The following is a 27800-nucleotide window of genomic DNA, read 5'->3' as shown; positions in this document are numbered from 1 at the left end:
TCTGAGACACAGCTCCAGGTAATTAACAAAGCATCAAGTACAGATCAGAGTCACCCCCAGTGTGAATGCACATGTGGGCTAATGCTTGAAGATGACTAAAAAGGTTACTTCCCTAGCAACTGAAGTGCTTTGAGATGGATAGTCCTCATGTACATTCACCTCCTGCCTTCATCCTTCTTGGCCAGAGCAAAGTTGAGAAGAAATAAAGGTCTTTGGCAGATTGACTTACTCAAGAATTGGCAAAGGGGGTAGGATAGTAGGATTATGAGTGCTTTAAGGCAGATGTTCATTGCTTTGTGTTCTGGAAGTCTTCTAGTCAGCCAAAACGTGACATGCATGTGGACTGTTCACATGGAGAACTTCTTACAAAACTATGCTCACAGCTAGTGTGCTCTTGTGTGCTACTAATCTCAGGATTACCTCTTCTCTTTTTTTGTGTATGCTATAAGCATTACCTGTAATAAAAGCTCATAGTAGCTCTTGTGAACTTGCTGTAGAATCACTTGGTAGTATAACCTGAGACAGCAACTGTGGCATGCAAGGGAATAACGGGGAAACTGCCCTGAAAGGTTAGATTCCAGCATCTCTGGGTTTGACAGAGTTCCCAGGTCAGAGTACCATCCATCAGATGTCACCTGCTTGTTTTTTTTCTTCTCCTGTTAACTGGATATTTAAAATGAATGTTTCACGTGGCTTGTACAAACAAGTTTGTGAATTTCAATGAACAGTGCTCAGAAACAGCATTTAATAATTCTTCAAAGAATGATGCTATCATTAAACTGTCATTCTTATTAAATACTTCAAGTTCTGTACCCCCAGAGATTAACTGCCTTGACCTGTAAAGATGTAAAGCAGAGTATTTTCATAAAGTTATATTTGTTACAGTAAACTAGCAATTTGTCTGCACTAACTTTTAAACAAGACATCATACTATAAAACACATTTATAAAATGCAAAAAATAAATCCAGGAACAAATAAAATCTTACACTTGAGGCTGTTCACCACCATGGACTTATTCCCTCAACCTTGGTCCTGTCTTTTGTCTTTAAATACATCACGTAGTTCAGTTACGAAATAAATATAATTAAAAGTTATGTTTTGAGTGAGCTGTCAAACGTTAACTGTAATGATTATAATCAGTTGGATTAGAATAAAGACTTAAGAGCTAATATGTAGCTTTAACCCTGAGGTCTTCCTGTGTCTTGTTGAGGAGATAACAGAAAATGTTCTAATGATTACGTAAGGTAAGCTAACTGAAGCAGTAAACACTAAAGGAAAGGATTACTGAGGATTAGTAGATAGAACAAAGTCTCTAAAATATTAAGTGTAGTAATTAAATCAGAATGAAATGTCCTCCGTTACCAACCTAGCTTAAAGTCTCTATGGTCTTCCTGTATTGTGTTACAGAAATAAGGTAAAATGTTCCAGTGTTATTCCAAGCAGACTAGCTGACCGTAAACACTGTGGGTGAAGGGATTACGGGTCCTACCTGGTAGGAGGAAGAGCAAAGCGAAGCCTATCAGCTGTAATTAATCAGTAGGTCAGGTGTGGGTTGACAAGAGTGTGAATGTTTGTAATAAAGTACCTGAAAGGACGCTGAAAGAACATTTCTGCTGTTTAAAACAGAAGTGCCCTATAATAAACATGAAAATGGCTACCATCTGTCAATTGTCTGTTGTGTGCTATGTAGTCTTACTTTGTTTCTATGTGGATAAAAAACTGGCTATATCTTCAAAAACTGGCTATATCTTCATCGACAGAGAGAAGGGAAGAAAGAAGTCTTACTTGATTGAATGTTCTTACGCATCAGTGAGCCCTGGATGATCATTTGTCATGTTGCACAAGAATCCTGAACAAATAACTACCAAGTTGGTTGAGATAATTCAACCAGAAATCTTCATGCGTAAAAATAATGAAGGGGTGTAACAGGCCTGCTCTTTGCAAAAGGCAGTATTTCCTGCCCTAAAATTCTGTGCACTAAAATGATTAAAAAAAAAAAATAGTTGACCTAATTTTGATTGCAAGATAGTCTTTCAGTAATATCCTGTATGAGCAGCTAGAAGAAGGAGAAACCATGAGATAAAATGAAAGACAGTCATGAATCAAAAGCTGACTAGCATGGGAAGAAGTAAAGAATAAAAGACGGATCGTTTTTCCTTTCAGTAAACATCATGTTCAATATACTAAAATTTCAAATACTAGACTGAATTAATCAATGTTACAGATGCTGAAATTATTTTATTTCATCAAGACCAAACAGGACATTGGAAATCAAGAGAATATAATAAATTAGGTGAATGGGCTACACGATGCAAGTGAAATTCAATGCAAGTAAATTCAGGAGAATATAATGAATGTTTCTACCAATATATATCAAAAAATGAGCATTGCAAATGCCCAGAAGGTTTCAGGAAGGGGTGATGCAAATCCTCAAAGGCTGGAAAAAATCCCATTTAGTAAAGACCAAGAGTTTACCCTAACACTGGGAGAATATCATGAATCATATATTTTTCACAAAAGAATGGTACAGAGGAGGTATTTAGGGAAAGCATGTGTTTATTGTTTAAAATGCTGTTTCATTAAATTAAGATATGGGAAATTGAAAAAAAAAAATCATGCAGTACATAACTGGCTTGTGAAAACAGTTGTCACAGGGTAGTGGTTGATGTCAAAAGGATTAAATAAAACTGATTGTATCTATCTAGATTAAATAATTATCTTTAAATATTTTGGAAGTAGTATTATATTTTAAGCTTCAGAGCTTGAGTAATTTTGATCTTGAAGACCTTGATGGCACCTGAGCTGTATTCATAAAGAGTTGGAACAACCCGTGCTCTGTGCTCTCCTTTTCTGTAGGATTCATAAGCCTTCCACTGACTCACTTAGCTTTGGATTGTATGAGCTTCACACTGGAGTTTTAACTCTGGTAACAGAGTATCTACACGATACAGTTGAATGAAATCTAGCCCTTCGTGTCTCTTTGAATTTTAACCTATATACAGTCAAATGTATGCATCCAAGACATGCCTCTTTTTGTAAAAAACGTGACTGAAAAAAAGAGAATTTGACTGCACTGTGTAAGTGCTTAACATGCAGTATTTAACAGCATTTCAGAGAATTTCAGATAATTTGTCGCCTTTATCCTTCTATCAAGGTCTTTAAAAAGCAACTTTTAGCAATGGCATGGCAGAAAAGCATGAAGAAGGATGTGAGAGCTGGGACTTCCTGTTGTCTTTCTGTAGAGCTATAATTAAATGGTACCTAATCATTTTAATTTTTAAATGCTTCCTAAATCTGTTTTGTGTGCAGCTGTTTACCGAGAAATTAGAATGAATTATAACCTGCAGGTAGATAAAAAGTCTGCTGTAGCAGGGAGTCCTTGTAATAAATAAACAAGTACAGTTCTCAGATTTTCTATCGTCTGTGCTTCGTACCTTTTGTACCTGTTATGATTTGCATAGAATTTCTGGGCTAACCACAAACGAGTAAATGTGATCTGTTAATTCTGTAATCTGCTATGAAACGTGTATGTAACATTTTGGCTTGTTTTTCTTTGAAGTGAATGAATTTTTAGTGTTTGAAGGCCCTGTCCTGCTGGATATGCGTATTAAGCACCTAATGAAAACAAAGCAATTAATGCAAGCTACTGCCCTGGCAAAACTGTGCTCTGATCATCCAGAAATTAGTGCAAAAGGCAATTTCAAGCAAACCTACCTGGTCTGTCTTTGTTCAGGATCACCAAATGAAAAGCTAATGGAAGAAGTAAGTAAAAAAAAAAAGAACTTTTTTTTTAGACTTATTTCTTTAATAATAATAAACTCACTAGATATAGTTAGGCTGTTTTTTATGTAGAAGATGTTTAGTTTTAAAATATGATCTAACATACTTTGGGTGTTCTGCTTTTCTTTGTGTTTAAGGCACTTCTAAACTGATCAGAAATAATTCCTGACTGGAACGCTTGTGGATGTGCAGTATTAGGTCACTAGAAGGCATTTTCTGCCTCTGCCACAACGTTACGTTTAATTTTGCATAGAGTATTTTAAATCTGTACCTCAGTTCCTGTTCCTGAAGTGGAGATAATGATTTTTCTACTCTTACCGATTTAACTGTAACTTTCTGCATAATATCTAGCACGTAGAATGGAGCCCTTTAGATGCTACTGTACGTTCTTCCTCTGAATTGAATGGTTTTGACCCATGCCAGGAGATCACAATTTACTTCTAATAGAAGGTGAAATTGAAGGTGAAATTAGATATTTGATCTGGTTTGAAATACAAAATTCTTTTCATTTTTAAATGCAAAAGTCAAAAAAGAGATGACAGCTTTGCTATTCTGCATTCTTTCAGGTGACATCTCCATTTCTCACTCAACCCCAAAATTTTACTGGAGCTTTTTTTTTTCCTTCTTAAAGGAAAATAAAGGAAAACTAACTTCAGTTGTCAGGGTTTTTTTTTTGTCTGTCTGCATCTCTTTGCTGTTTTTTGTCTCTATCATCTTTTATGTTAATAATAAGTATTAAGCATGTTGAAATTGGTCTTAAAGGGATGAAAATTATGCAATGATTAGAGTTGGAAGAGCTTCCTACCCGAGATATAGACTAAATTCTAAGATGACAGCATCTCCCTGGGCATGTTCTTCTGACGGAGGTAGGATCGGTCTTACACTCCCACCTCTGGCTGCAGGGGGCCATTTCAGAACAGGCTCAGGGATCCCAGCAGGAACTCCGTAGGAGAGGCTGTGACAGGACTGTACTTGTGTTAGCGTGCTAAACTTGGAATGTGTGACCCTGCAAACATGCTTCCTTCATTACTCAGCCCTGCCACGCTCCCAAAGCAGACTGGGCTCAGTCAGTGAATGAATCGTGAATCCCGTGTTTCTTAGCACACAGAAGAGTTAGAACTGAGGTATCCCAGATAACCTAATGCAGGTATTTCCAAACCTTGGCTTGCTTAGCTTGGCTTGCTTAGCTTTGAAGCTTCAGTGGCAGCACTGTTTGCAGAGTACTAATTGTTTTGGGAAGTTCACGTATTACAAACAGAAGGCAGGTACACTATTAATGTGTCAAGGTGGGCTTCTGAACTGAAAGGGCTCATAGCCCTTCCGTAGCCTGAGAATGGTAGGAGAAAATGGAAATTCAAGGTAAATACAAAAAGCACAGATCACTCTGAAACGTTATGGAGCTTTTGATATCAATTCGGAATAGGCAGAAAAGTTGCATTTGCAATCATTTTCAGCTTAAATTGCTAAAAAATGTGGAGAATTCTAATCTGCAGGATGTTGAAGCGCTTAGACTGACAGACTTAGTGGCTTGATCTGTACAGACTGTTGCTGGAAGCTGGGTCCATATAAATCCAGAGAGGCTGGAAAAACATATCAGAAAAACAAACAAACAAACATCATTTTATTTTTAAAACCAGCTTCATGTGTTCTTCCCTAAGCTTTTAACTGAGAGTCTCTGTCTGAGAGAGGGTGCTGAGTGAAGCAGACCTTCAGTCTGAATTGGTATGACAATTATGTTTATCCATCCTCTCTGAGGTTTTGAGAGAAACGGTTTTCTTTAGAAGATGAATTTGAGATTCTTAAGCCTCAGATGATGTTCAGTGAAGGGTTATTAGCAGATTTACAGTGTCAATTTAGAGGAAAAAAATGAGTTGCTGTACTCTTCAGAATGGTAGCTTAATTGCTGGGGAAATAGCTAGATAACCATCATGCTGAACCAAGCTGGGCTGTCACCATATCCAAAGTAATAAAGTATCTTGTTATTTGGGTTGGGGCTTTTGTTTCTTGCTTTGGGATTTCTTCTGATTACTCAAAAGAGACTTTCAGTAGTGCTGTTGGAATGGCCAAGTTTAATTTCAGCTGCCAACATCGAAGAATAAATACCAGCATGTCCTGCCAGATGTGCTAATTGATGTAATCAAATCAGTCTGCTGAGAATCAAAATAGACAGTAGTAGTTACAACAACGATGCTGATTCATTATTGATGCAATTGCCTAGTACTACTGAGCGACTGGTTTTTGCTTTGTTGTGCTATGAAACTAAGTGCTTACATTGTGGCTTAAATTACATGGCGCAGACTGCATTATTCCTGTAGGAAAGCATTCACTTGATCTGCTCCTTGCTGTATAGCTTCCCTTTTCTTTTTGTCTTCGATTTTTAAAAAATACTGGAATGCTCACATTAAACTTCATTTATTGACCACCTGCTGTATTCAAACAGTAGTAACATCAGTGACTGGGTTAGAACTTCAGGTAATAGTAGTCTTTTTGTGTTAGGCTGCTATTTAATGTTCTAAATCTGCTTATTATTACGTTTACCATATGCATGTAGTATGTATGAAAAACTAATGCTGTACTTCAAAAAGTTTAAGTAACTGGGACATTAGACATGAGACTGATGTCTTTGAGAAACAAGTTTGTATTCAATTCAGGAAAAAAAAAAGTTTTTCTCTTAGCATAATGAATTTTGATGCTGTCTAGAAACATTCTAATATGCTTTCAAATGTATCTCAGTTTGATATTTAACTACCCACTAAGTTCTAAATTGTCTTTTTGTAAAGGTTTAGATTCATGTATGTCTGTAAATGAAACCACTTGCTTAGTCTTGGTCTTGTTTTCTTTCCTCCCAGATTGCAGAAGTAGATTGCAAAGATGCGCTAGAAATGATCTGTAACCTAGAATCTGATGGAGATGAAAAGAGTGCTCTAATTTTATGTGCAGCATTTTTGTCTCGCCAACTGCAGCAAGGAGAGATGTACTGTGCCTGGTGAGTTTGGATATTGTTTTATGTCTAGTGCAACAACAAAAAATATTTTGTGAAGATAGAACTGATGCTTAAGCCATAGGTTAACATTCTTTATTTGATAAAATCTGAGCTAAACAGGAAGGAGATAATGCTGTTGGAAAGTTTGAATTAAAAAAAAAAATGCTTGGAGAGGAGAAGGCTTCAGGGCAGCTTAGAACAACTTTGCAATACCTGAAAGGGGCCCACAGGAGAGTGTTGAGGGACTCTGTCAGGGAGTGTAAGGATAGGATAAGGAGTAATGGTTTTAAACTAAAAGAGGGTATGTTTAGATTAGATGTTAGGAAGAAATTTTTTACTCAGAGGGTGGTGAGGCCCTGGCACAGGTTGCCCAGAGAAGCTGTGGATGCCCCATCCCGGGAGGTGCTCAAGTTCAAGCTGGATGGGGCTTTGGGCAACCTGGGCTGGTGGGAGGTGTCCCTGCCCATGCCAAGGGAGTTGGAATTAAATGACCTCTAAGGTCCCTTACGATCCAAACCAGTCTATGATTAAAAAATAATAAAAAAATAAAAGATTTTGATCAGATTAGCTTCCATTATGAGAGGTTGAAGGCTGTACTGTATGAGGAGGCATTAACAAATACTAGTAGCTGACTAATCATTTTTCTTGACAATAATCTTGTGTTGTAGAAATGAGGAATTTAATATCTGCAGGCAGCTAGTCAGCATTATGATGAATTCAACGCATAAGTACTTTTCCCTTCTGTCCTTATTTCATAACACAGTATTTCTTCCGCTGTCAAACTTCTGGAAAAGGAGGTGCTGTTCACTCTATAACTGGAGTAAACAGCTAGATTAAAATATTTATTGTTTAGGGCTTGCTTTCAGTGATGTGGGAACAAATAACTGGTCTTTGTTGGCAGATACTGGAGCTGCTAGTCTGAGCTCCCATCTGCTCACAGCGTGGTTGTGCTTCCAAACCTGTACAGTTCCTGAAGGATTTGCTGTGCTCTGTTTCTGCACCTCTTTTCCTTGTGCAGCAGCAGCAGAGCACCTGTTCATGCAGGATTTTGCATTAACAGATAATAATAAATATTTGTGGGTTACACCATTCTGTAGGATACTAAGCACTCCTTGCTGTTTGCACCTAAGGAGGGCCTTTTATTTAGGAAAAGTCTAATGTAAGGGGTGAAGTAGTGCGTTAATGTAGCTACAGTATTACTGTTTGTCTTTTCTGACTAATTTCTCACTAAAACAGAGTAAAATTAAGCTCTTAAAGCAGAGCAGATCAAGAAAAATGTTGGTACCACAGAGAAAAGCCATCCTCTTATAGCTATTAGTTATTACTAAGAATACAGAAGCATAAAATTCCAGTTAGTAAAGAATAAACTACTTTGCAAGATGTTTTTCAAGACAACATCATGAGTCTGCAAATTCTGTAGCATAATATGTGGCATTACTGCTTTTCTTCTGATCTGTTCTTCTGGAATTGAGCCATTGTGATAGTTTTGAAAGTTAAATATTAATCATGTGAGTATAAAAGCTTTTCTCTATATGATAAGGTGTGAATAAATTCATATTATTATTTTCCCAAACACAAAGTAGATACTGTTCTCAACCTTGCATTTCTTCTGATCAGATTAGTGGTTGTGTTGCTGGCCTTGAAATATTGTTCTCTTGTTCTAGGGAACTGACTCTTTTCTGGAGTAAACTGCAGCAAAGGGTAGAGCCTTCTATTCAAGTGTATCTAGAGAGATGTCGTCAACTTTCTGTGTTAACTAAGACTGTTTATCACATTTTCTTCCTGATTAAAGTAATTAATTCAGAGGTAAGGACAATCCTGAAAGAATATTTTGATGGGACTTTAAATGGAACTGTAAGCAGGAAAATTAATGATAGCTGCTTTTAGACATGCAGTCTCTTTGTATAGAATCAGCTGTGGAGCAATCATAATTGGTTTTAGGAAAGACCATAGCAACCTCCTTGCATAGGTAAACTCTTAAGTTGATTCGTTTTAAATCATTAGAACTCTTCATTCCAGTGGAATAAAAAAAAAAAAAAGGATAAACAAAAGATCTGGATGCCACAACTGAGATGAAATAAAATGTAAAGGTGAAGTTGTAGACTTCTGCAATTGTCTGTATCCTCTAAGGTATTTTCTTTTGCCAGGTCCTAATATTCCCCTTCATTATTTTCCATATTTCAAATATTTTAAAAGATGGAGACTAAATGAAGGCTCTGTATTAATATATAAGAAAATCATTGAAAGAGGAAAAAAAGTCAAAAAAGGAAAAAAAAAAAAAAAGTCAATCCCACAAAAGCCAAAGCCACAAAGAATACAGTTTGTTTTGATAAATGCAGTACTTACCTTTTGTGGACTTAGATCCAGTGTTGCATTAAAAACTCAGTTCATATATCTCAGTTACCTTTTTATCTCATTTTCCTAGTTTCTTATCAGTAGTTGCATTATTTCAGGTTTATAGCTAAGTTTAACTCTTCCAAAAGTTTTTAGTTGGAGGATTTCTGTAAGTCCATACAGTTTAAGTATGAAAGTTGCTTTTTTCTTTTTGCAGTGCTCTGGCATGGCTCATCATGGGCTTCTAATCTTAAAGATGATTTTTCCTCAAGACCTGAACTAAATCAGAGGGGGCGAGATGATTTTTGCAAAGGCTTGTGATATTAAGAGCTGCCTGCTCCATGCCATACTGATTTTTCCCTAGTGAACTGTAGGTTATTTTACTGATGGCTGAAATTTGAAGCCATATGTGTAGAAGCCATATGTGTAGAAGACATATGCGTTCATAAATTCACTTGACTTTACTCTCATGTATACTGTGGCCTCTCTATGCATCCTTGGCAGCATAAAGGAAGTGTAAAGTGAACATAAATGTAATTTTCTTTGCTGGAGGGCATAAATGATAAAGGGCTATCTACATGAGCTTTGAAACACTTAAGTGCTGGAACATTTACCTATACTTACTACTTTCAGTTGGAATGAGCCCTTGTGTTCAGTTATAGTCAGTTGATTTTGAAGTGGTATAATCTTTAAAAACAAAAATAAACCCTTACACCTTAAAGGATTTCCAAATTGTAGAGCTTTTTGAAAATGTTGTGCTTCTCTTCCTGTAGCTGTAGCACTTTTAATCATTTAATTCTACCTAGTGGTAACTTAGTGCTCCATAGAAGCTTATCTCAAATAACTGTAACACAACTGGCAGGTTTTATGTTACTGAAAAGTCTCAGTATTGCTCTAATATAAACTGAACACCTCTACCATGCAAGCCAAAAGTCATCAAACTAGGCAGAGCATAAAATTGATAAGTATTTTAGTTGTATGAAAACTTCCACGGTTTTTAGCAGCATGAAGACAAATGACATAACTTAAAAGAATAGCATCTAAAGATAAACCACCTTGTTTTTTAAAGTAAAAAGTATTCTATAAGTGTATTTTCCTGACACTGAGGATTGAATAATGATACCTTTTACTTACAAATATAAGAAGGGTCACGATAAGCTGACTTACTAAGTTTAATCTTGCTTTACAGATTGATGGTGCTGGACTTGCAACCTGCATTGAGCTGTGTGTGAAAGCCTTGCGCTTGGAATCCAGTGAAAATGCGGATGTCAAGATATCTATTTGCAAGACTATCTCCTGTCTGCTTCCAGATGATTTGGAGGTTAAACGTGCTTGTCAGCTGAGCGAATTTCTTCTCGAACCCACTGTGGATGCATATTATGCTGTTGAAATGCTTTATAATCAGCCTGACCAGAAGTACGATGAAGAGAATCTTCCAATACCAAATTCCTTGCGCTGTGAGCTCTTACTTGTACTGAAAACTCAGTGGCCTTTTGATCCCGAATTCTGGGACTGGAAAACTCTAAAGCGTCAGTGTCTGGCATTGATGGGAGAGGAGGCATCGATCGTGTCATCAATAGACGAACTTAACGACAGCGAAGTTTATGAGAAGGTTGAGGATTGCCAAGAAGAGACTAAGGAAACTTCTGTGAATGGGCTTGCTGACACTTTTGATGATGCTACAAGCCTTCTTAAGGGTATCAGAGACGAAAAGCAGAAAAAGAGAGAAATTAAAAAACTCAGAGAGAGGGGGTTCATATCAGCTAGATTTAGGAATTGGCAAGCTTATATGCAGTATTGTGTGTTATGCGACAAAGAATTCCTAGGTCATAGAATAGTTCGGCATGCGCAGAAACATTATAAAGATGGAATTTACAGTTGCCCTATTTGTGCCCAAAATTTTAATTCTAAAGAAAACTTTGTTCCCCACGTAACTTTGCATGTTAAAAAATCCAGCAAAGAGAGACTGGCTGCTATGAAACCACTGAGAAGGTTGGGAAGGCCTCCAAAAGTAGCAACTGCCAACGAGAATCAGAAAACTGATTCTGTATCCAAACAGGAGCAGCGACCCATTAAAAAGAACAGTCTCTATTCAACAGACTTCATTGTGTTCAATGATAATGACGGCTCCGATGATGAAAACGATGACAAAGATAAACCTTATGTACCAGAGATAGTGCCAGTTCAAAAGCCACTACCTGTTAATGAATTCACTTGCCCTGTAACGTTTTGCAAAAAAGGCTTTAAGTATTTTAAAAACCTAATAGCACATGCAAAGGGGCATAAAGATAATGAGGAGGCTAAGCGTTTTCTTGAAATGCAAAGCAAAAAAGTGATTTGCCAGTACTGTAGGCGACATTTTGTAAGTGTTACTCACCTGAATGATCATTTACAAATGCACTGTGGCAGCAAGCCTTACATCTGCATACAGATGAAATGTAAGGCTGGTTTCAACAGTTACGCTGAGCTGCTGACTCACAGGAAGGAGCATCAAGTCTTCAGAGCCAAGTGTATGTTTCCTAAATGTGGCAGAGTGTTTTCTGAAGCCTATTTACTGTATGATCACGAAGCACAACACTATAATACCTATACCTGCAAATTCACAGGCTGCGGAAAAGTGTACCGTTCCCAGAACGAACTGGAAAAGCACGTTGAAGATCACAGCAAGCAGCCTGAAAAAGTGCAGCAGCCCGAAGGCCAGACTAATCCGTCTGATCTTGGTCAACCTTGTAATGCTAATGAAAGTACTGTTGGAGTTGCTGTTAAAGAGGAGTTGACATCTGCTCCGGCTGACAACCGCAGCGGTTTCACTGAAGGAGAAAACAACATCTGGAATCCAATCAAAGCAGAACCCGTGGGGAATGGAAGCGTAAGCGCACCTGCAAGCGCTCTGCGGCAGAGTGATTCCTTGCCAAATGCTGGTCCAGAGCAGTCTGCTGCAGGTTCAGTGAAGACAGAAGTAGCAGCTCCAGCAGGCAGTGTTAAGGTGCCTGCTGTTAACCAGAAGGTCCGAGAAAACTTTGTAAAAAGAAGTAAATTGGCTGCTGCTACCAGTAAAGTAGATACCACTAAACCTGGAGCCCAGCAGTTGTGCTCACCAGTTGATTCTTGTCTTCCAGTTTTCCAGGAGAGAAAGGAAGAGAATTGTCTCAGTCAGTCCCAAAATAGTCAAAATATTTCTGTGAGTGCAGACACACTAAAACCAGAAGCCCTTGAATCCAAAAGCTTAGAAAGGCAAGTGAGCATTGTAAATCCCTTCAGCGTGCAGAATCAGGCAGGGTACCGAAACAGCGTACCCATTTCCAAGCTTGAAATTGAAGACAGTATTAAAGCTGCAGCTAATCTGTATAACCTGCCTCTAAAAACTTTAGAAAGTATTACGTTCATTCCATCGCAGCCTAACATAAATAGCTCGTTAGTTCCAGCTGCCTCACCAGCAGCCCCAGTTCAGAAATTTAATTGTCAGGTCGAGGGGTGCACTCGAACATACAACTCATCGCAGAGCATTGGCAAGCATATGAAGGCAGCACACCCCGATCAGTACGCTGCTTTTAAAATGCAGCGGAAAAACAAGAAACCACGGAAATCCAGCAATTTACCAACCGTGGCAAATGATGGGAAGATCGTCTATCTGATGCCACCGCAAGCAGGCAATCCCAGTGGTGCTGCTTTTACTGCGCAGAACAAAACCAATGTGAATCCCACCTGTTCCAGTCAAGTGCAGCATGTCTCAAGTCCTCTGTTCCCAACCCACTTAGAAAATCTGGCTAATCCTATGCTGCCTGTAGTGGAGAGCGTGATGAATCCAAGTTTGTCTACTCGTATTAAAAGTGAACCTGAAAGTGTTTTGTGTTCACAAATGGAAAATCTGTCGGGTGCAACTTTACCTTCCCAGTTGGAAGATCTGGCAAAAACAGTCATGCCTCTGAATATTGACGGTGGTTCAGATCCTTTTCTTCCTTTGCCCGCAGAAAATGGTTCTATGTCGCTCTTTCCTTCACCAGCAGAGACTGCCCCAACTTCAGTCTTCTCACAACTGGAAAATAGTTCAAGTAACTTTCCGTCTCAGCTAGAAGGAAACACTAGCTCTGCTTTCCCAAAAGAAGAAACTGTTGATCAAATGTTTCCCTTGCGAGTGAGCAATGAAAATAACTTTAATGAAACTGGTTCTCAACATCCAACCTCAGACAAGGTAAAAAAGGACCGTGGCCGGGGCCCAAATGGGAAAGAAAGGAAGCCAAAACATAACAAGCGGGCAAAATGGCCAGCAATAATTAGGGACGGCAAATTTATCTGTAGTAGGTGCTTCAGAGTTTTTACTAATCCTAGATCACTTGGTGGTCACTTATCCAAAAGGTCTTACTGTAAGCCTCTGGAAGGGTCAGAAATCTCTGCGGAAGCTCTGCAGGCTAATGGACAGTCTTTGCTCGCCAGTATGATTCTTTCCTCAAATTCGTTAAGCTTGCAGCAGCCCCAGGAGTCAGCCTTCAATCCAGAGTCGTGTTTTAAGGACCCATCCTTCCTGCAGTTGCTTGCAGCTGAAAATCGTTCCACAGCCTTATTGCAGACGATGTTTCCACGGGCCAACGTGACTAACTTTAATACCGGTGGAAATGAGGAAGGGAATCAAATCATAAAACAAGCCTTGGAAACTGCAGGCATCTCAAGTACGTTTGATAACACAGAAGTACTTCCACATGTAGTGACCACAAGTTGTGTCACCGGTACAACGCAAATAAATGCAGCTGTTCTCCCCAATTCAACCGCGTCACCTCTGTTGCAGACAGTCTGCAACCCCAGCACCCTGCTAACAGACCAAAACAGGACCCTCAATGCCAAAATACCTTCAATAAACGAGTGCAAGAATTTGCCTGGTTTTGCAACAGATGACTTAATGCTAAAGACAATTGAAAATGGCTTATGTCCTAGCTCGCTTCCTAATGCTGTTGCAGCAGCACAAACCTTTGCAGGGAACACTTCACGAGTTACGGTTATAAACAGTCCCAATAATTCAGGATCGAGTAACTCAAATAAGAAGGGAACCAGTGCTTCAAAGAGGAAGAGAAAAGCAACTACACCCTTGCTTGCACCTAACACAGCACAGAAAGTAGCAGTAAATAATATCACAACGATGGGACTTGTAACCAAAAGCACTGACGGAAATGTGCAAATACAGGGAGATAATTTTCAGTCCAACTTGCTGGCAAATTGTGACTCTCAAGCAGTGGTGGAAAATCTCACGCAGAAACTCGGTAATGCTGACAATCAGTTGTTCATGGCCAGTATCAAAGAGAACTTCAAAACAAATCTCGAGGCTCATACCCCATTAACAGTAAAAACTGAAAATGGGGATTCCCAAATGGTGGCTGTAAATTCGTGTACGCAGACAAATTCGGAGGAACAAATTTCAGAAGACAACGTTATTCAGAATTTTGAAAAAACCCTCGAAATAATTAAAACTGCCATGAACTCACAGATACTCGAGGTGAAAACGGAATTTCAGGATGCTGGCACTGCTTCGGGACAGAACTCGCAAGTAAGTAACGCACAGGCTTCTTCAGGAAACTCTTCCAATAATGTAATGCTGCCCACTCACGCACAGTTTGCAGTGCATGCAGGCAATGCCACTGCTGCAAAGAGCAACTCTGCTCAGTCTGAAACATCTCAGAAAGATGATATTCAAATACTGGAAATCTTGGAGGGCTTGCAGAAACTGAAACTAGAAAATGATTCATCCATCCAGGTCTCTGAGAGTGTTTCCCAGTGTCCTCCAGCAGATACACTAGCACCAGCAGTTCCTGTTGTATCAACTGAAAGTAAACCCCTGGTCCAGACAGCTTCAGAGACAACTCACATTCACTTCAGTGATAAAGTTAATAAGCCTTTTGTATGTCAGGACCAAGGCTGCAACTATAGTGCTATGACAAAAGATGCATTATTTAAACACTATGGCAAGGTTCATCAGTACACTGCAGAAATGATACTCGAAATTAAGAAACATCAACTGAAGTACGCTCCCTTTAAATGTGTTGTCGCTAGCTGTCCAAAAACATTCACAAGAAACTCTAACCTCCGAGCACACTGCCAGCTTGTACATCACTTTACAACAGAGGAGATGGTCAAATTAAAAATTAAAAGGCCTTATGGCAGAAGATCTCAAAATGAAACTGCAAACGCAGCCCCGCGCCCTGTTGAAATAAAAAATGTGCAGACACTAATAATAGAAAACAAAACTCCAGCTCCCTTGGTGAAAGAAGCTCAGATAAAGGAAGCTGTAGAGCCTGTGAAGGTCTTAGAAAAATTACTACCAGAAAAAAGTATTCCTGAAAGACTGGAAAAACCTCCCCAGGTGGTTTCCATTCAGCCTGAGCAGCCTAACGCAGCTGCTTTTGGTAATTCCCAGGCACAGTCAAAAGTGCGCAAAGCGAGGAGGCACAGGAAGGAAAAAGAGGAGAGGAAACGTCGGAAGCCCGTAGCAAAATCTCTGGAGTTTCCTACCAGATACAGCCCCTACAGACCGTACCGATGCGTCCATCAGGGCTGCTTCGCGGCGTTTACGATTCAGCAAAACCTGATCCTTCATTACCAAGCTGTGCACAAGTCAGACCTCCCTGCCTTCTCTGCTGAAGTGGAGGAGGAGAACGATCCGGGCAAGGAGGACCGGGAAGAGGCTGAAACCAAACCCGCCGTCAGGGAATTCAGGTGTGAGGTGAACGACTGCTCTCGGATATTCCAGGAGGTGCCCAGCTTGATACAGCATTACATGAAGCTTCATAACATGACCCCCGAGGAAATCAGAAGCATGAAAGCGGCTCCAGAGGTGGGAAGGTTTTCTTGTGATCAGTCTCAATGCAAGTCCTCATTTACAGCGTATTTTAACTACATCGTGCATCTTGAGACAGAACACGGTGTTAAGATAAGGCCAAACAAGGTAGAAGATGATGGCGTGTTCAAGTGTGACTGCGAAGGCTGCGACCGTATTTATGCTACTAGATCTAACCTCCTCCGGCATATTTTTAATAAACATAATGACAGGCATAAAGATCACCTCATAAGACCCAGGAGGCTGACGCCAGGTCAGGAAAACATCTCCAGCAAAGCAAATCAGGAGAAACCATTGAAGTCCAAACAGAGAGGGTTGAAAAACAGATCGGGGAAAGAAAGTAGCAGGCTGTCGGTGAAAACAAAACGAAAGAAAAACATTACCTTAGAAAACAAAAACTCCAAAGGAATGCAAATTCAAGAAAATAAGGCGTATTCACTGAAACGTGGCAAGCACGTGTTTTCAATAAAGGCGAGGAACGATGCCTTATCAGAATGTACGAGCAGGTTTCTAACTCAGTACCCGTGTATGATTAAGGGCTGTTCGTCTGTGGTTACGAGTGAAAGTAACATCATACGGCATTATAAATGTCACAAATTGTCCAAGGCATTTACTTCACAGCACAGAAATCTTCTTATTGTATCTAAAAAGCACCCTGTGTCACCAGTAAAGGAAACACCGTGTGAGCAAGAGGAGACTGATAAAAAAAGCGATGTGAAAGAGGCAGAACCGACTCCGTTAGCAAGCAATAATGATTCAAGCACATCTACATTACCACAAAATGAAAGTGAGAAAGGTGAGAAGGACGAGGTGGACGAACTGACAGAACTCTTCATTACTAAACTGATTAATGAGGATTGTTCTAGTGCTGAAAACCAAGCAAAAATCTCTTCCAGTGTAAATAGTGACTCACAGGAGACCAACTCCTGCCCGGCAGAGAAGCAAAAATCAAACAACTTAAAAAGAGCAAGCAAAGAGAAAAATGTGTCTCAGAGTAAGAGGAGGAGAACCGAAAAAACAGAGGAAGTACCGCCAGTCGAAGTGAGTAGCACGCACAGGGAGGAAGAGACTGCTGTCGCTATTCAAACAGCTGAAGAGCAACCTGCAGCTTTCGACTGGAGTTCATTTAAGCCTATGGGTTTTGAAGTTTCCTTCCTCAAGTTCCTGGAAGAGTCTGCTGTGAAGCAAAAGAAAAACACTGAAAGAGACTACCATGGCAGCGGAACCAAAAAAGGATCTCATTCAAACTTACGGAAATCTACCGAGAAGACCTCCTCCCTAGCAAGTAATAATGTCACTTGGTCGTGTTCGGAAACTGAAACCCTTGTACAGTTTGCCAATCCATCCCAGCTTCAGTGTAGTGAAAATGTAAAAATCGTTTTGGACAAGGCTCTTAAAGACTGCACTGAGCGCGTGTTGAAGCAGCTTCAGGAAATGAGACCTACCGTCAGCTTGAGAAAACTTGATGGACGCTGGGAGAATAATCCAGACGTTACAGCTACAAAAGAAACTGCTATGGGTAACGAGGAAGGGGAATCAAAACTGAAAACCTAGTGTGTTTATCCGTGATCTGTAATAAAGTTTATTTTGAATAGGAAGCCATCAAGCATGCTAGTAACTGTGGAGCTCTTTTTATTTTGAAGTGATCTAATCTAGCAAAAAACATGGCATCAGTCATGTAAATTTCTTATTTGTTTTTATCCCTATGGGACTTGAAGAACAGAATAATTGCTTCAGCTTTGTAAATAGTTGATCAAAACCTCAACTTTCTATCAAATTGTCCTTTCCATGAACTAAATCTTTGTGAATTGTCTGTGATTGGTATCTTTCACCAGGTCACTGCTCATGTATAACAGTACTCTTTATTTGTAGATACATTTTTTTTGTATATATTTATTATTGTAAATCATTTGCTGCCACCAGCAGTCTGTAAGTCTAAACTATTAAATGACACATTTATATTCGGAATTTTAATTTGTAACTAAGTGATCGAGTTTTTAAAACTGTCCTTTAGTCATTTTAAATTAAGACCTTTTGAACTAAAGCTAGGTAAGTCTGCCATATCCAGTTTATTTTGCATAAAGCATTTCTTTACAGGAGAGGAGCTGGATAAGATAACATTTCATAGGTTAAACGTACTGACACACTCATTTTTGTAAATTTAACATCCAGTATCTATGGATGATACTCATATGTAGTTAACTCATAAATATAATAGTTTTCTTATAGCTACATTTTTCATTGCTTTTAATTGGATACAAAGCATTTATGATTCCATAATAAAAATGGAAATGTGAATAAAAATAGTTTGCTACATTGGAGATTTAAAACAATATTTGGTATTAAAGAACCTGTTGTGAATGTGATAGAAAATTAGTAGTGTGGAGCAGTGTATATATTTGAGGTGGTGATTTGTGAAGTAGCCCAGTATTGCCTTAAATAAAATCACATTTCATTTCTTGTTTTATACATGTGATCTTATAAAGGTTATTTTTGTTTCTGTAACTTAGATTGGTGTATAGTTTAATTTTTGTTAAAAAAAAAGAAAAAAAGAAAGAAGAAAAAAACCTTCAGAAACCGTTTCTGTAAATAGTGGGTTTATAAAACAGATGGTTTATTTTGATAATACCACTTTGGTATCTATCTATCTATAAAATACATGAGTCCTATGCCATACCGTTACAAACTGAATAAACGAGGCACTTTCTGAAAGGGAAGTGAGATTGTGATCTTACAGATAACCGAGGTGCTTGTGCTCTATCGATGGCACGGGCTCTCCCTGCACTCCTTTTCCTCTCGCTGGCTGCGCTCGGCAGCCCTTCTGCCACCTCGGTGTTTCCCACACTGGAAGGAGCCCCAGAAACAGCGCCGCGCGTAGCAAGCACCCGGGTTTGGAGTGATTTCTCTGTTTGCTGCTGACCGAAACGACAGGCGTCCAGTTGGCTGAGTAACCCAGAGAGCGAAGGCGGTAGTGGGAGCTGTCGGTATCCAGGATTCTGTTTTTAGGACAGGATTATGCTTAACTCCCGTGGGACAAGCCAGCTGGATTGTGCGGTACCAAAAATTTTTTGTTGGATTGTTCTCGTTACTGGATGTGACCTACCTTCAGTAATATAAAATAGTCTTTATCTTGGGAGAGATCGGCTTGCTTTTTTTTTCTATCAACTTGTCTTGCCGTGTAACGCTTTGCATTAAATGCCACGCTTCGTTGCTTGTAAGCTATTCACCTGGAATCCTTGACAGCTGACTTGCATACCAGTTCAGAGGGCACATTCCTCCGACAACACGAAGTGACTTGTTTGGAGAGTGAAAATTACCTCTGAAAGCAGAAAGGCGGCAGCGGTTCAGCCTCGGGAGTAGCTCCTGTTCGTCAGTGCTAACTTGCTCGCCTTCCCACAAAGCACACGCTTCCTTTCGAGCAGGGCCCGTTTGCAACTTTCAGTCCCTCCCGAGCGACTGACCTGCTGGCTCCAAGTCGGTAAATCAGAAGTGCCATCTGAGAACGATAGAGGCGAAACAAACGCTTGGGTTTTCTCTCTAGGAGAGATGGTTGTAGGTACACGGACTTCAGGAGCGGGCTCCTGCTGGATGGCAGCAGCTGGATGTGGAGAGGAGAGGATCTGCAGGAGGAGAGGGCAGAGCACCTCCGGAGAGGGATCCCGGAGCCTCTCGTGAGACCCGCTGCTGTCAGGCAGTTGGCTGGGCGCTGTCGACAGACCTCACAGTTGTTAATTTTTTTAGATGTTAATCCCTTTTTTTGTTCTGTAAGTAAAATACTTCCAACCATAATGTTCCCTGTTAGAGTTACTGCACCATTTGCACTTTTTAGACTGAGAATAGCGTAAAACTATTTAGGTACATAGTGTTACACTACGATGCTATAAAACAGAACAAAAAGGAAAAAAAATCCAATGTCATAAACATCCAAAAAATAAATTCTGATCTGAATGTAGGACCTGAATTTCTGAGAAGTAAATTTTTAACGTTCTCTTAGCCCAATAATCCACACTTTGAAGACCAGCATAGCCAGCTTCGTGGCACATTCCCTGTTAGACAGGTACTGACAGCCTGTCCAGCAGGCAATCTAGTATGGTATTTTTTTCCTTTTTTAAATATATATATATATATAATTTTAACAGGAACAGAAAGGAGGGTTTGGTATGAGATGTCACAGACTGCAGAGGGTACTGTAGTTTGCTAAAGCCACCTACAAAAGTTGCTGATGAAATAAATTTCTCTGGTGCTTGCATCTAGGCCTTTCCCCGTGAGTGATGTATCACGCCTTTTGCTCGAGCGTGCTGGCAGCCCCACAGTACCCAAACGGCCTTACCTCTGCCTGTGGGACAGGACAGGGCTCTGGGGGTGGCCGAGGCCGACCCCATTGATGCCTCCTCAGCCTGTGGGGTGCCCAGAGCGCTCCCTGCTTCCCCCTCGCCTCCTCTCTACCTCAGCATCTCTTCTCCCCGCTCCATCCCTGTCTCTTGCTGCTTCTCCATCTCTCGCCATCCCTCTCCCACCTCTTTCTCTCTCCTTACCCCTCTTGCTCTCTCCTTTAGCCTCTCTTGTGGTTAACTGTGTTCCTAAAAAGAAGTTCTTACACTGTCCGAGCCCTAATCGAGTGCAGTGCAGGTCCTCGCTTGTTTTGGGGTGGCCGACATTGACGTTCTGGAGGCGCGTCCTGCCCACGGCTGTTACGAGGTCAGGGAGAGAAGCTTTTAAGAAACACCAAAAGCAGATTTCAGCTCAGGTAAGGAGAAGCAGGTGGCCATACTCCTGCATTTGGGTTCTGTGCCACAGGAGCCCCCGGGCCTGGGTCCCACCTGCACGGGCACCAGGCCCCGGGGGAGCCGCAGGGTGTGAGGAGGCTGCGGGTGCTGAAACTACCAGCACATAGGGAACTGTTTTTTTCCCCTATTTTTTAAAACTTATCTCTCACAAGACAAGATTTCTTGGGTTTTAAAGGACACAAGGGTTTACAAAAGGTTTGGAACTTCTCAATGTTTGCGGAGAAGTTTTAAAAAAAGGCATGAGGTAAATATTTCTGTGTGAATGTGTATGGAGGGATTGTGGTATTTTTCCATTACGGTAAGGGCTGAGGTCAGCTTCGTACCAGTTGCTGTGTGTTAAAGGAGACAGTTCTTTTAGCTTTTAAAAAGAGAGATACAGCATTACAATGGAAAAAAAAATAGGTATTTTTGTATGGGTAGCATGGAAGTTTGATATATGAGGGGGAAAAAAAAGCCTTTGAGTTCAGGCTTCGAGTCTACAAACACATTTGAACCAAAAACACAAGGATGAGTGACTTCAGAGATGGGTGGATGAGGAAGATTTAACCTAGAGAGGAAGGAATGTAAAGGTGATAGGGTGGGGAAGGGGCTGGGGTAGAAAAGGAACCAGTAAAAGGTAAAAGGAACCAGACCAAATGTTGGACAAGAGCAAGGCTTCAGAAAATAGAGGAGTTCCTGCTCTCACGTTAAGTAAAATCTGGCAGAGCTGCCTTGTGTGATGCTCGTTTCCTTTACATTAATGGCTTTGCTAAATGCTCCTAATTTTGCAGCTTGATGCAAAAGCCACTTGGGTGTTTGCTACCAGGGAGTCCGGGCTTACGCAGCTGGCCCGTAATACTTTGTCAGAATGAAGTGGTTTACATGAGAAATGATTTCTAGTTGTATCAAACCTGAAATATCTTCCAATACTTGAAACGCTATCATCTGGAATATAATTTATTATTTCATGATTGTTGAGGATAGGAATTAGTGAGAAATAAAAACTTGTATATGCATTAAAAGAAGTTCTTGTATCACATGAAAATTTTTGGTCCAAGCAGGAAGTTCTGGCCAGCTGCAGAGTTTGGAGGGATGCTCTGAAGCCCTTCAAGCCCTGACTTAACATTTTTTGTATTAGAGAGCAGCTATGACAAATTTAATCAGAAACCTGTTAGCTAAGCTGCATTTGCTTCTTTTGCTCTCAAATAAACCCTGCTTTAAAAAATAAAGAGCTTTTTCATTAACGTGCTATCTTCAAATCTGTCCTTGATAATTACAAAATAGTCTTTATGGCAGCATTTTTCATTTGGATAGTGTTCCATTGTCTTAAGAAATGATGCATTAAGGTACAAGAAGGACGAGATAATTCTGGTTTCCTTTCTCAGTTACCGAAAGGGTGGCAGTACCGTTACACGGAGCAGACCAGCAATGGTTTTGCTTCACGCAGTGCTTGACGGGGTTTGTGCAGTAGTTGTAAAAGACGTTGTAATTGCTTCCCTCTCCTGAGCCACTCTGCCTATGTAGAGACTCAACAGAAGATGTTTGGAGCTGTAAAGCACGTTGTCTCGACAGACACGCTGCTACCGCGCCGTGCGAGATGTAAAACTTTAACTGGCCGCAAGCTGGCAAGCTAGTCGTATCTGACACGCTGCTGTTGCAAGATCAGCAGAGGCAATGTATTTTCACCTCTTATAAAATCAGGTTTATAGAAAGAAAAAAAAAAAAAATCCAACTCGCATGAGCTTGAAAATCATGGTCAAAAGTACATAATTTTTTCAATATTTCCTAAAGTTAATTGTGTAATTGCTGCCTCAGTGCTCATAAAAGTAATGCTTTGTAACCACAGCTGGAGTTTCTGGAGAGAAAAAACAGTTAACGTGCTTTCACTACTGTTTCCTCCTCTATCCTGGAATGAAATCAGTGCAACATCCTGGCAGCTCTGCTTATTGCAGGCAGCTTTTTCTCTAAAAGTGTGTGTTTTGATCAGACTCAGCACTAATGTCAGGTCTTTGAACATGGCAAAGGAAGGAGAACACTAGCCTGAAATAAGTCTTTTTAGGAATGATTTCTATCATCTCCGAACCTTGAGTTCAAAAGAAGACTCATTTCTGTCCCTTCCCTGTTAGCCCATGTTACAACCGTAACAAAGAGCGGGGATGTGCAGTGTTCAAGAGACGTTCTGAAATTTGGGGGGCAGTAAGTCGTTATTGTCTACTTAGCTTCCATGGGAGGCTGCGAGTGTCTTTACATTGCCCATCTTCTTCAACAGCAGGTATCTGCTGAAGAAGCAGTGGTGTTTTCAGCCCTACCAAAGGGACCGGGTTTGGGGCTACTGAATGCTAGGACCGCTGGCCCACGTTTTGCTGCATGTGGAGTCTACATTTCTCTGCTTGGATTCTAGAGAATTGTGGAAGATTTTTTTCCTTCACCCACTGCAACCACCAGGCAGATGATGTGTGTGGTGGCTGGGGTGCTGCTCGGTGTGGGTGACCAGGAGTTAAATCCACGCGCCAGGATGCAATGCCTGTGTGAGTGAGGACCTTTTCTTATGGGATGTGTTCTGCTGATAAAGGTCCTACAGACTGTGAAGGGCTCAAGTACCTACAGGAGGAGGTGTTCCACAAATAGCTAAATTACCTGCTCTGCCTTTATCGCCATTGGCGTAGCTAGATGTATTTACCCCTTATTATATTTTCTTTTTTTTGAAATGCTTCATAGGAGGACAGCTGGGATGGGCTTGGGATGATCCAGCCCACTTTGAGACATGAGTAGCTGTTGTATGCCAACACCTTCTGGTCACTATCTCAACATTGATCAGATCCACCTACCTGTGAAACGCTCTAAATCCCCTCACTGTCCAATATCTTAATTCCAGGTTCTCTAATAATAATGGTATCTTAATTCCAGGTTCTTCCATCTCTGGATATAAAAATCCCCTTTTTGCTTGTACCAAAGCAATTCCATGTAATACGCAAAACACAGGTGTTTGAGCAATTGTTCCAGTGTGATTTATCATAAACATTTGCGTAGATATTAAAACCCCGTGGAATTTTCAGGCCTCTTCAACATGAACAGATCTAGGTAATTCTATGCGTGACATACATAATGCAAGTGGATTTATTTGCTTGTATAACAGAGGGAGGGAACTAAGAGAGGAAAAATACTTCCTAGATAACTCTCCTTTCGCTTCTGTGAAGAACTGATGGGAACAGAGCGATTCACGAGATACAGCAGGTGTAACAGGAAGGTGTTGTCCGACCTTTCAAGTCAGTGGGGAGATATTTTCCTGTCCATCTTGTTCATTCAGAGGCAAGGACAGGGGGCTGTCATGGGCTGGTCTTGCAGCTGCTGCTCTCCTGTGACTGATGGTTCCCGATTTGTGGCAGCCGCTTGCTGAGCCTCGATGTTCCTTGGTGTACCTCTTCAGATAACACTTCACGGAGTATTTGCAAAGGAGGTAACTCAGTTCACTTAAATTTAATACAATGCACAGACATGAAGTTGCCACCAGAAAGTAGAGGAAAATCATCTTCTCAGTCGGCTTGGAGATATAGCAGTCAACAGTATTAGGACACGGTCTCACGTCGCATTTGACGAGATGTGGTATTTTGAATCCGTTGTACAATTTGTAAAACAGAATGAGAAAAACTATTTCAAATCCTGTTTTTAAAACAAGACTGATGAGGTAAGTGCACAGCAACCCACCATCTATCTCACCTGGGCTTTTGTAAAGTGTCTGGTTGTGCTTTTTTTCTCTGTTCTCTCGATAAGCAACGTGGAAAACAACCAAGAGCGAGGGGGTAGAGACCAGGATTAACTGCAAAGCCCAGAGCCTGATGTGAGAGACAGGGAAAAAATGGTCAAAGCAAACATTTTCACAGCCAGGCTGCTTGATGTTGCATTCAAATTCATCGTGTTCGTACTTCCAGATGTTTTCTGCAGCCGCAACGTAAACCAGCAAGCGGAATATGAACACAACTGCTACCCAGATTCTTCCGATTCCTGTTGAATATTTATTCACTCCACTCAGCAGGTCACGCAGGAATGCCCAGCTCATCTTTCTCCTCGGGGGAGGAAGGAAGTGCTGTATAAAAGAAGCACAAGATCAGAGATGCTTCCTCTTGGCTGAAGAGAACGGGAAGCGTGTTCAAGGTGAAATGCAGCCAGGAGTTGAAGCAATTTAAACTGACTAAGCAATTAATAAGGAAGGGGAAAAAATAAAAAGCAAATCTTCTCCTACCTCTAATAACTTGTACCTTCTGAGGCTATCATACGAAAACTGTTTGCTGTTAAAGTAGGCTCTTGTCAATTAGGCTGAAGCCCAATTGTTCTGTCAGGCTGTCCTCTCTGCAGGTAGATGTGCCTGTTCTTACCGAGGGCTCCTGAGCATCCCTGGCTGAGTTCAGACGAGTGCTCCACCACCAAGGCACGCCCAACGTAGCACCATCCATTTTGCAAATAGTAGGCATCACCAAATCCCATTTAACTTTCAGATTTATGCATAGGAGCCAAGTATCCCAGAACAAATTGGCTACCAGGATGCAAATTGTTTTCTTTTTGTCTCAGTAAATTTATGCAGTATTTTAAGTCCTGTACTGCTGCACTGCTGTTTTGTTGTTGCTTTGTTTTCAATTTCTTATCGTTTAAGAAATGCACAACTTTATTCCCAGAATTTAATGATTTTATATATATGTATATATATAATAATAGTTTTTTTTCAATGTGAGTCTTCCCCTGCCCTAGCTCTGGAGCTTTTCTTTTGCGAAGGGATGCTTCAAGGAGCCACTGGCAGCCAGACTCTGCTGAAAGTCAAGCGAGGATCCGAGAGAGGCACCAAGAGCAAGCGCACGGTCCCCTTCCCACCCCTGGGTTCTGCACGGAGGACACCAAGCCCCTGCGTACGAGCAAGAAGTAGATCCATTCACAGGAAGCAGAATGGCTGGGAAACATCAGGAGGGGAATCTGAGAAGCCTCCAGATCCATATTTTAGATCTTAATGGCCTTGTCCCATCTACTGAGAGAAAATGCACCCACCTATGGCTGCCCCAGCATTTGGGACCCCCCCCTGCCGGTGCTGTAGGTGCAGATTTAGAGCACCATAATTTGCACCATTAGAGCTGGGGGCTTCCTGGAGGAGCTGAGGAATGGCCATACGGCCAATTCACACTGGGAAGGATGCTGAAAAGATGTTCTCACCAAGGCTTGTTACCAGACTACTCTTTTATGCTGTAGGTATAAAGGAGTAACAGGAATACCGTTTGGCTTGTATCCTATCAGACATATGCTTTTAAATATATTTGGCAGACTGGTGACTTCATTAAGGAGCTATTTCTATCCTCTACATCTGCAATTAGAGCTCAAGCAGATGTTTAAATCAAGCTCTCTGAGGTATGAGCACTATGCCTGTAACGATTTCTAGGCAGGTAATATGTGTGTTAGCCTCGAAGGGGCTGAGTAGCAAAGGGTGAAGATGCTACCGACCCTGCTATTCGATAAAGCACAGGCCAGGAAACAAAGCGTTCACACGAGCAAGTACAAGCATTCATACACATCAATACTCACAAACAAGCTGTCCTCCTGAATGGATTTCTTGCTGAAGGAAAGCCTCAAAGGCCTTTTTCTGGGATTTTCAGATGTGCACAGGCGCTGCAGAAGGGAAGACTGAATTTTATTATTCCATGGAAGATGGAATGGGTGGGATTGCTTCAGAGCTATTGAGAAATACAGCAACAGAGGCTGGCACCTAGAAATCCGGCCCTTCAATGAGTCAAAGGTTCAAGAAAGACAGCAACAAATGGGTCATAGGGGAATCTGTTTGGCACAAAGGAAATAAAGACCACCACCAAAAATAGAAAAGCTTCTATTGGAAGTTGCAAAGGAGACACTAGGGAGTCTAAACCAGTCAGATCATTTGCTCCAAGTGCTCAAGAAGAAGATGAATGTGGCAAGGGGAGCAGGAATTTGAGGTTAGATTTACCTCAAACTCTCTGTGCACATACGCACACCCCAGCTTGGACAAAAGCTGAAGGCTAGAGATACCTTGACATGCTCTGCTCACTTCTGCCTGATGTAGCAGGGATGAGAATGAAAACAAATTCCTGGGCTGCTTCTGCTCCCTGCCAGGAACTGGAGCAGGTAATCCCCTCTCTTCACATCTACCTCCTCTTCACATACAAAATGTGTGTCCTGGATGTGACTTGGACACCCCTGGTGAGACACAGGTGACCAGAAGGCCTCTCGCACATCTTGTTTCCCTCAGATATGGACGTCATTTCAGTTCTGCCTCAAGCCTGCCCTGCTGAGCAGACAGAGCACGCCGAGTGCTCCATCAGCTCCAGGAGTGAGGAACTGAATTCATTGAGTAAAGTGTTTGGTAACGCCACTGCTGCTGAACATACCCAATAATCCTTTCCATCCTTCAGTGAGGTCTGTGGAAGGTTGGCTAATGTGCGTGGAGTAATGCATCCGCTGAAGAGCATTCAGAGAATGAGTTCATCTAGATTTCTGTCGGCTCTGCTACTTTAATGACGTTAAAAGCAGAAAAGGTATCTCTGTGTAGAGGAGAATTGGGGGAAAAAGTAAGAAAATGCAAAAACCACCTACTCAGAAAGAGAGGAAGAGGGGAAAGCATCCACACCGTTAAAGGCACACAGGGGGCAGGCAGCTCGGAGCAAGTAGGCACATCACAGGTCGAAGGTGCTGCATTAGTGGAAATGGAAATGGAAGGGTGAGAAAGAGCAGAAAGGATGGGTCTGGGCACTGCAGGTCTAGCACTCGCGCAGGCGGACACAACCAGCCTTGCGGGCTGAGAGATGGAAAGTCAATTCCTTTTTCTGATACAAACATTGCTAATGGGAGCTTTCTGGTGCACCTATGGCTTAACCTTGTCTTTTTTTTTTTTCTTTTTTTTTTTTTTTTTGATAAGGAAAGAATCATAAATAGTGTAAAATAAAGCAGAGAACAGTAGTAGAGGATCACAGAGTAGGGGATCATAATAAAGCAGACTTGGTAGCGATCTTGAGAGGTCATCCTCTAGAGCTTTTATACATGTAGGGTTTATATATATATATATATAAACAAAACATAATCTCAGCCCTTTTCTTTTAAAACAGC

At 41.0% G+C, this 27800-nt stretch overlaps 2 protein-coding genes across 6 annotated transcripts in view; one reads left to right on the top strand and one right to left on the bottom strand.

Annotated features, from left to right (window-relative positions):
- ZNF292 (zinc finger protein 292) overlaps window positions 1–18388 on the top strand; it is a 56967-nt gene extending 38579 nt beyond the window's left edge. The window contains exons 5-8 of one of the 2 annotated variants that reach the window (XM_038176628.2): window positions 3561–3763; window positions 6631–6767; window positions 8429–8570; window positions 10288–18388. In XM_038176628.2, the coding sequence (XP_038032556.2) occupies window positions 3561–3763; window positions 6631–6767; window positions 8429–8570; window positions 10288–17475 (7670 nt within the window). In that variant the 3' untranslated portion in view covers window positions 17476–18388. Of the gene's footprint in view, window positions 1–3560; window positions 3764–6630; window positions 6768–8428; window positions 8571–10287 lie in introns of those variants that run through there. The other variant, XM_038176629.2, reaches the window with a different exon arrangement.
- Window positions 18389–21783: 3395 nt separating this feature from the next.
- Window positions 21784–27800, bottom strand: part of GJB7 (gap junction protein beta 7) — a 31799-nt gene continuing 25782 nt past the window's right edge. For 2 of the 4 annotated variants that reach the window (XM_013093494.5, XM_021267828.4), the window contains 2 exons: window positions 26250–26333; window positions 21784–24771 (listed from right to left, as the gene is read on the bottom strand). In XM_013093494.5, coding sequence (XP_012948948.2) covers window positions 23950–24744 — 795 coding nt within the window. In that variant the 5' untranslated portion in view covers window positions 24745–24771; window positions 26250–26333 and the 3' untranslated portion in view covers window positions 21784–23949. The remainder of the gene's footprint in view (window positions 24772–26249; window positions 26334–27800) is intronic. The other 2 variants (XM_013093496.5, XM_021267829.4) reach the window with 1 other exon arrangement.

This window comes from Anas platyrhynchos, chromosome 3 (genome assembly GCF_047663525.1).
Source record: "Anas platyrhynchos isolate ZD024472 breed Pekin duck chromosome 3, IASCAAS_PekinDuck_T2T, whole genome shotgun sequence".
Classification (NCBI taxonomy): domain Eukaryota; kingdom Metazoa; phylum Chordata; class Aves; order Anseriformes; family Anatidae; genus Anas; species Anas platyrhynchos.
Note: the sequence above shows the minus strand (reverse complement) of the source record. Positions and strands in the feature narration are given on the sequence as shown.